Source organism: Acanthochromis polyacanthus, chromosome 1 (genome assembly GCF_021347895.1).
Source record: "Acanthochromis polyacanthus isolate Apoly-LR-REF ecotype Palm Island chromosome 1, KAUST_Apoly_ChrSc, whole genome shotgun sequence".
NCBI lineage: Eukaryota > Metazoa > Chordata > Actinopteri > Pomacentridae > Acanthochromis > Acanthochromis polyacanthus.
In genome coordinates this window covers 30,563,513-30,572,067 of record NC_067113.1, presented here as the reverse complement: position 1 = coordinate 30,572,067, position 8,555 = coordinate 30,563,513, and the positions used below count along the sequence as shown (strand labels likewise).

General features: G+C 39.5%; 1 protein-coding gene across 1 annotated transcript in view; it reads left to right on the top strand.

The window, feature by feature from the left end:
- Nucleotides 1–4,805: 4,805 nt before the first annotated feature.
- galnt16 (UDP-N-acetyl-alpha-D-galactosamine:polypeptide N-acetylgalactosaminyltransferase 16) overlaps nt 4,806–8,555 on the top strand; it is a 58,071-nt gene continuing 54,321 nt past the window's right edge. Inside the window, exon 1 of the mRNA XM_051949077.1 lies at nt 4,806–5,203. Coding sequence (XP_051805037.1) covers nt 4,982–5,203 — 222 coding nt within the window. The 5' untranslated portion in view covers nt 4,806–4,981. The remainder of the gene's footprint in view (nt 5,204–8,555) is intronic.

Below are 8,555 nucleotides of genomic sequence, written 5' to 3'. Positions count from 1 at the left end.
AGTTGGCCCGGTTCATCTGCCTGTTTGCAGCTTGTGTTTACCGTTCGGCTCCTCGCGTTGTCGTGATGTTTGGTTTCTGTGTCTGTGGATTTGTTTTCTTCAGTTCTGGACTCTCAATTAAGTTGTGGCTCTGCAGCTGCTTTCTGTTTGTTGCCCTGCCGGCCTCCGTTACGTCACTCCAGTAAGACTTATTCGTTTACTTCTGCTGCTCTCTTAAAAAAAAAAAAAAAAAAAAAACTTCTGCTGCTCTCTTATCATTTTCTCTTGCAACCAGGACTGTAGAAGTACAGAAAAGAACAGAGAAAAAAACAGAACTTGCTGGCAAAGTTCTGCTTTTTGTAATTGTTGATACGTTTTAAGAGAAACTTCTAATATAACCCTCGTGTTGTCATGTGGGTCGAAAATGACTCATTTCAAAGTTTTTAAAATGTGGAAAAAAAATAATATTTTCACAATGAAACTTCTGATGTCCATATTTTCAACATTTTTGGGAAATCTTTGAACACTTTTTGGTGGAAATTTTTAGATATTTTTAGGGTTTTTTGGAAGATTTTTACTCATTTTTAAAAATATTTACAAGAATTTTCTTGCCAATTTTGGGGTATTTTTGTAAAAATAAAATTAAGGGAACCTTTCAAGGAATTATCAGAATTTTCTTCCTGAAGGTTTTGCAAATTTTCAGAAATTTGGGGAATTTTTTTTCTGAATTTTTGAATTTTTTTTCAGACATGGAAACAATATTTTTTTGGTGCCCGTAAATGAAGACAACAGGAGGGTTAAATAGCATAAAACAATTAATCAGGTACGTCAAAAATGTCCCTTTTTTGCTCGACATCTGTCTGGCTGTGTCCATTTAGCCTTTTGTTTCTGCAGATTCCGGTTTAGTCTCACATTGTTCAAGCAATTTGTTTCAGGAATTCCTCAAAGCAGGTTTCATCCCCGCAGTCTTTAAGAGTCTTTACATGAGCTTCACCTAAATCCACGGCTAAACCCTGAATCGTACACACTTTAACCTTCTGAACCCCGAGTGCTTTCTGTGCTCCTGTTGCATTTTTACTCACCGTGGGCTCATTTCTTACTGCAATATAATGTCTTGCACCTCTGAGGAAGCAGGACAACCGTCACTAGAAGAACTCAGCCATTTGTGCAATATGATGAAGTTGGATTTTTTTGATTATTTATTGTACAAAAATTGGAAAAACACTGGAATGTCCACCGGTGTTACCAATACTGTAGAGACAAAAAACAGCGAGTCTACATATTGAAGATGTTTTGCTGTTTTTACTTTTGTTTCCTTACTTGTCTCCTATCTGCTCTGTGTAAACACAACCTGTGGTTCAGTCCAAAAGTCCTCAATTATTTCCCCATCTGACTGCTGGTTAAAGCTGAGTCACTAGTGGCTTAATGGTTGAGCTGATCAGTGCAGATTTCTACTGAAACATGTGGAATAAATAAAGAAATTTTGCTGAAATATCAGGATTAAAATCTTGGACTTGGACTTAAAGCATGAAATCTTCTTTTTAACTCTTGATTGAACCCAGCGCTCTTCCATGAGGCAAAAATGACCCCGATGAGAACAATTTTTGTCATAAAAACAACAAAAACAAGACATTACAAAAATTAGACACAAAATGACAAAAGAGAGAAACGAAATGTCAAAAAATGAGACGAACGACACGAAACGGAACGGAATGAGACACAAAATTTGACTAAAAAATTACAAAGTGACAAAAAAATGCACAAACGTCACAACCGAGACAAATGACAAAATCGAGGAACAAAACGACAAAAAAATAAACATAAGCGAGACGAAACAAGACACAAAACGACAAAAAAAAGATGCTCAAAACATCAAATAAAGCAAAACACAAAACTGAGGGAAAAAAAGAGACAAAAAGGAAATACAAAATGAAAAAAGTCAGACAAAAACAACAACATAAACAAGACAAAATATTGCAAAAATGAACAATCTAGTATTTTACTTTATGATCAAAACAACTTGTCATGGACGAGAAATCATTTTTAAATTGATCGTTTTACAAATGTACAATCTGCACTTCATGTCTTCTCTGTAATTTTTACACTGAAGGCCGGTTTTGGCCCACGAGCCTCATGTTTGACACCCTTGCACTAATGGTTAAAAACCTTTATTAAAGCCTCTGCTAGTCCTACATGAGGCCTTATTAGGACGTAGCAACACTAGACGTAAAAAAACAACAACCAGATTTGTTCATTTAAATGGAAACTTGGCACAACAAGCCGTTAATCTTCCTCCAGTAATTGCCTGAATGCTTCACAGATTAATGACACAAAGGCCACTCATGGATTTCCCCGTCATGCTTTGGTTTCCTCCAGCTCCCCTGCTGTCTCCAGATCAGCTCTCTTCATGTCCGTGATGAGGAAACCTCCGCCTGATGCCGTGCTGCTGTTCCAGCTGTTGTGCTGAGAGGTGGGGTCGGATGAGCTCATACTGCTGGCTGTTTTTCCTTTTCCTCGTAGCCGAGCGGGAGTGAGATGAGAACATTTCAGCCTCCTCGGCTCTGTTGTGCCTCTGGGCTGTTATTCTGCTGCTCTGATTTCTCTGCTGGTGTGTGCAGCCGTTTAGAGGCGGTTATGGATTTTGGAGAGGCGTCCACTCACTCTAATGCAGTCAGATTCTTTTATTTGTCTTTTTTTTTTCTGATGTGTTCGTCGTGGAGGTCATCTGTGCAAATCCAGAATTAACTGGAGAGCTGCTGAATATTCATGTGAAGTCTTGATCAGTTCAGGTGTGTGTGTGTGTGTGTGTGTGTGTGTGTGTGTGTGTGTGTGTGTGTGTGCGCGCTGCAGGCCCTTAATTTAAATGCATAATTTAAAATGCATTGGCAGAATAATGAGTCTTCTTATACAGGGAGGATAAATACGTTGCGGTAAATGTGCAGATTCCATTTAGATTCCGGTCGGTTCGTTTAAATTAACATATTTTCTTATTTCCCTGCAGTGTGTCCTGATGCTTTATGGTTTTTATTCAGCCAGGTTTCCATTTAAACTCCTTTAATAAAGAAGAAATAATCGCTATTAACACTGTCAGACCCAAAAAAACATAAACATCCATATAAAAAACTATAAAAAAACTGTCTGCATTGTTGAATATCACCACAAATCAATGAGAAACAGAGTTTTTATAGAATAATTTGAATGAACCGATCAATTAAAAACCACAAAATCACACATATCATCGTCAAATATTCACCTGAATACAATTGTGTTTAACTGCTGCTTCAAATAATCGATTAACTGATTGTCAGAAATGATAAATTATGGATTTTCTCAAAGAAAGGAGCTAAAAATAGCTGGTTTTAACTCTTCTAATGTGAGAAACTGCTGCTTTTCTTTGCTTTATATCACAGCAAACTGAAAAAAATGCACCTTAAGGTTTCACAGAGATGCTGTGGATGACATTTTATAAATGTTTTCTGGTCTAAGTTGTTATGGGATTAAAATATTGTATTAAAAACTGACAAAAAGTGTTCATTCGCTGCCCTGTATGTTCGGTTTTTCTGCAGGATTGAACATGAAATCAATGATAAAATGTCAAAATGATTTAAATTGTGAAAATGACCCTGATAACCAAACGTGCCAGTTGTGAACTGCTGTTTTTGTCAATTTAATATTGAAAATAAGCACAAATGTTCAGTCAATGTCTTTCTTCAAAGTTATTGCTGATTAATCCATTCAGTGTATTTATATTTATATTTATTGTGATGATGTGATGGCTTTTCTTTTCAATAACAGCTGCCAAATTATGAAAAATAACATAATATCTAACAATAATTCTAATATTAATATAATAATAATAATGGTTGCTGGCCAAAACTCCCTTGCACAAAAGGTTGTTAATCTCAGTGGGATTCCTCCTGATTAAAAAAAAAGGTTAGAGATATTAATAAATAATAATCTGTAAAGTAACAAGAAATTACAGTAAAAGTACTTAGTTACTCTCTCGCTCTGCTCTTTATATCCTGTTTAATGAGGATACCTGCTGGAAATTTTTTAGAATGTCTAATACTTGGAATGAAAAATCCTACAAACCTAATTCTTACCTTAAAAAAAATTGTAAAACAGATAAAAGCACCTTAAACCTGTTCAATACTTGAGTAAAAGTACTCAGTTACTCTCCAGCTCCAGTCTTAGTTTATTTTTATGAATGATCTGCTAGAAATCCATTAATTTACTAATACTCAGAATAAAATATCCCACAAACCAAATTCTCACATGAACAAATTTGTACAATTATGCAAATTAAACCATTGGAGTACTTGAGTAAAAGTACTCAATTACTCTCCAGCTCTGCTCTTTGTATTGTTTAATGATGATACCTGCTAAAAATCCATTAATTTACTAAATCATAAAGACCAAACATTAAAAAAATGTTGAAATTATGCAAATGAGACCTGTTCAGTACTCTAGTAAAAGTACTCCGTTACTCTCCAGCTCTGCTATTAAAGCTCCATAAAGAAGATCCAGAGAGGGGAAGGGCTCTGGCTTTTAAAGGGAAAGAGGTGATGTTCCTGTGATTAAAACCAACCGCAGATTTCCTCTCGGGGTGGGTGGGGGGTGGGGGGGGGAATAAAAAGTGGATTGAAAGGAGCAGAAACGGAGACGCGAGCCGCATATTTCCCCTCCCCTCCTCAGATCCGCTCATGAACGCGCAGCTGAGCGGCTGGATGCAGGTTGGACATCTTCCTCCTCCTCCTCCTCCTCCTCCTCCTCCTCCTCCTCCTCGGGCTGGATGCTGCTATGACTCGGCGCTAGGACCGCGGCTCCGTCAGTGCGCAAATCCCAGCAGAGAGCGACGCGGAGCGGCTGCGTTCACTGCGCTGCGCCTTCAACCAGCACCGGCGGGGCGGAGGAGGAGGAAGCTGCACCTTCTGCCGCCGTCTGCAGCGACGCACAGCCCGGACACCCAGCTCGCCTCCGGAGCCCTCCGTATGGGCTCACCATGCGCAGGATACGGGCCAACGCCATCGCCATTCTGACCGTCGCCTGGATCCTGGGGACGTTTTATTACCTGTGGCAGGACAGCAAGCCCCAGTCTGCCGCCGCGTCGTCGTCGTCGTCGGCGGCGGCGGCGGCGCAGACCCGCAGGGGCCACGGGCAGAAGGCAGCGGTGCCCGGGCGGCTGGAGATCATCCACCGGGACGACAGGACCATCCCGCTCATAGTGAGTGTGCGCCGGAGGGGAGGGACGGGCTGCAGGAGAGTGTGTGCTGCATGTTGATGGAGGAGGTGGAGGTGCACAGCTGGGAGCCTCCGTCCGGCTCTCTCTCTTTGTGTGGAACCTCCAGCTCCCTGTAAGAGGCTTTCCCTAAGTCCAGCGCGCTGCGTGCCTCCTAAACCGTTTTGCGCGCGTGAGAGGTGGAAAAGTCCTGGTTCTCCCGAGAGGAGAGACATTAGAGGGACCTCCACCTCCAGGGAGTCAGTGGAGGATCTCCACCTCTAGATAGTCATTAGAGGCCCGGTTCAGACACATCCTGCAGGGTGAAGCTCTGAGCTCTGTAGGGGAGGCTGGTGTGATCTGGATCTACTGGGAGTTTACCGGGTCAGGTTAGAGAACCAGAGCAGGGGGGATAGATTCAAGACCTGGAGCTTGAATTTCCTCTAAAAACATGATTATTTGACCAACTAAAGGGCAAAAACTACGCTGCTCTCCTTCTGCAGACTCTGACAGCTCAGATTATAAAACGTGTGCAAGTTGATTGTTGCATTAAGTGTAAAAAAGGTGCAAAATCTGTAGCTTAAAATACATTAATTCCTGCTAAAAACGTGATTATTTAATTACCAAAGGCAAAAAAAATCTAATTTTTTCCCTAGAAAACTTCTGCGGGTTGCATTAAGTGTAAACAGACACAGTTAAAGTATCTTAAATTTCATTCATTTCTACCTGATTATTTTATCACCAAAAGGGTAGAAATCATGTTTTTTTCCCCCTAGAAAACCTGTGCAGGTGGCATTAAATGTAAAAAGATACAAAACCTGCAGCTTTAGAGACACAAATGAGAATGAAACTACTTCAAAACCATTCATTTCTGCTAAAAATGTGATCATTTTAACACCTAAAAGCCAAAATCTGAGCCGTTCTTCTGCAGACTTTGACAGCTCAGATTATAAAACGTGTGCAGGTTGAGCAAAAGTGTTAAAAGATTCAAAGCCTATCGCTTAAAATGCATTAATTCCTGCACAGTTTTTCTTATCTAAGCTGGCAAATTTTACCTAAAAGAAGCATTTCCACACAATCTCAGACCACTACTGGATGAATTTTATCAGTTTGTCTTAGCGGTGGTTTCTGCAGAAGGAGGACATTTCGGTTTTTGCCTTTTTTGATGATTAAATAATCATGTTTTTAGTAGAAATTAATCAGATTTAAACTAGCTGTAGCTTTAGAGCCACAAATGAGAATGAAACTACCTTAAAGGAAATTATTTTCTGGTAAAAAAAGGACGATTTTATCACCCAAAGCGTGCTCAGAGACTGAATCTGCCCCTCTAAGACCCACAGATCAGTGAATAGATCCAGTTATCTCCTGTGTTTGTTTTCTTTTCCTGCAGCAGTAGTGAGTCTGAAGTTCTGCAGCAGAGAATGATTAGAGGCTGTTTCTCAGGTTTAATAATTTAATAATTCATGTTGTGGCTTCGATGCTTCAGCAGGAAGAGAAGAAGAAGCTGCTTCAGATCTATGAATCAGTGGTTGGAGGTGAACTGTGAGCTGGTCTGAGATCAGGAGGATCTTTGGACTTTCTGTAAGCAGGTCGACGACCTCCAACAGAAAACGATCAGCTGCAGTTTGAGCTAGAAAGCTGAGAGAGAAGAAGAAGAAGCTGTTCTTTCTTTCTTTCTCTCTTGTTTTCTTTCTTTCTGTTACTCTTTTTTCCTCTTCTTTCTTTCTCTCTTTCTTTTTCCACGTCTTTCTTTCAATGTTTTCTTTATTTCTTTCTGTCACTCTTCCTCTTTTGTTTGTGTTTTTCTGTCATTCCTTCTCTTTTGCTTTCTTTCTTTCTTTCTTTCTTTCTTTCTTTCTTTCTTTCTGTTGTTCTTTTTTCTCTTCTTTCTTGTTCATTCTTTCTCTGGTTTGCTTTTCTTTCTTTCATTTTTTCTCTTTTCTGCTTTTATTTCTTCCAGTCTTTCTATCTTTCTTTCATTCTTGTTTCGTTCTCGTTTCTTTCATCCTTTCCCTCTTTCTGTCTTTCTTTTTGCTTTTCTTTCTTTCCTTCTTTTTTCTTTCTTTCCTTTTAGTTCTACCTTGTCTCTTCTTGTTTCTTGTTGCTGTTTTCTTATCTGTCCATCCATCCATCCATTTTAGCATTCCTTCCTCAATCTTTCTTTCTTTCTTTCTTTCTTTCTTTCTTTCCTGCTCTTCTTACATTTGTTTTGTTCTTTCTGTCGTCCCTCTGTTCTTTTTTTTACCGTTTTCTTTCCCTCTTTCCTTTTGTTTTTATCTGGTCTTTTTCATTTGCTAAATTCTTTCTTTCCCTTCATACATCTCCATTATTTCTTCTCTTCCTTCCTTTTCACTTTTGGTCTTTTCCATCCCTCCCTTCATTCATTTCTGTCTCCATTTCCTCATTTTTAGCCTTCTATCTCGTCTCCTTTCTTTCTTTCTTTCTTTCTTTCTTTCTTTCTTTCTTTCTTTCTTTCTTTCTTATCATTTAGTCCCACGCTTCTCCTTTCCCTCCCTCCTCTTCTTTTCTTTCTCTTTAACTATTTAAGTCTTCATTAGCAGCCTTTCATTCGCTGATGACGTCGTCTGTGGAGGTTTTTCCTTCTTGTTCTCTCTCAGCAGTGATTCTATTTCTGCAGTTTCTCGACATTATTCTTCAGATTTTAACGCTTTCGGTAACCAGCAGCTTCTCAGATCACTCAGCCCTTACTGCCTCATTTTTGGTCTAATCTTCTCGCATTTTTAATCTTTAATTTGACTCCCATCGGTTCCCAGACTTGCCCATTAGAGTGTTTTTATTCTGACTGGCTCGACAACAGTTTCCCGTCCTGACATGTGACCATATAAACGCTTGATGTTAAATGTGTTGTTAACGATCGAGCTCAGATTAACTGCATGTTCCGTTACAAACACAACTCAGAGATGTTGTGAGCTTACAGAGCTCCGGTTCTGCTGTTCTGTTTGGAAAACTCGGTTTCATTCGCTGCAAAAAGTGCGACAGCCCGTTGTTTATGAAGAGTTTGCCTCCAGAACTCTGCAGCTAATCTGCTTCATCAGTGTGTTTAAGTGTGATTGTCTTTGGCAGAGATGTCGTCAAATGAGTCCAAAGAAAGACATGAGGTCAGTGTTTTCCAGCTGAACAGTGAATGTAGATCATCTCTCATGTGTTTGGCAGGACTCCTTACAAATGAGAGGAGAAAATGTGTTTTTAAGGACCTTTAAGCTTTTCTTTCTGCTGAAAATCAAGTTTTTTTAACCTCGTTAGCGCGTCCAGATGGTGATTTTTCAAATGTTGGAGGATTTAGCGTGAGCAGATAAGAAGTAAACACCAAGGATCAGTATTTTTCTGCCTTGAAAAT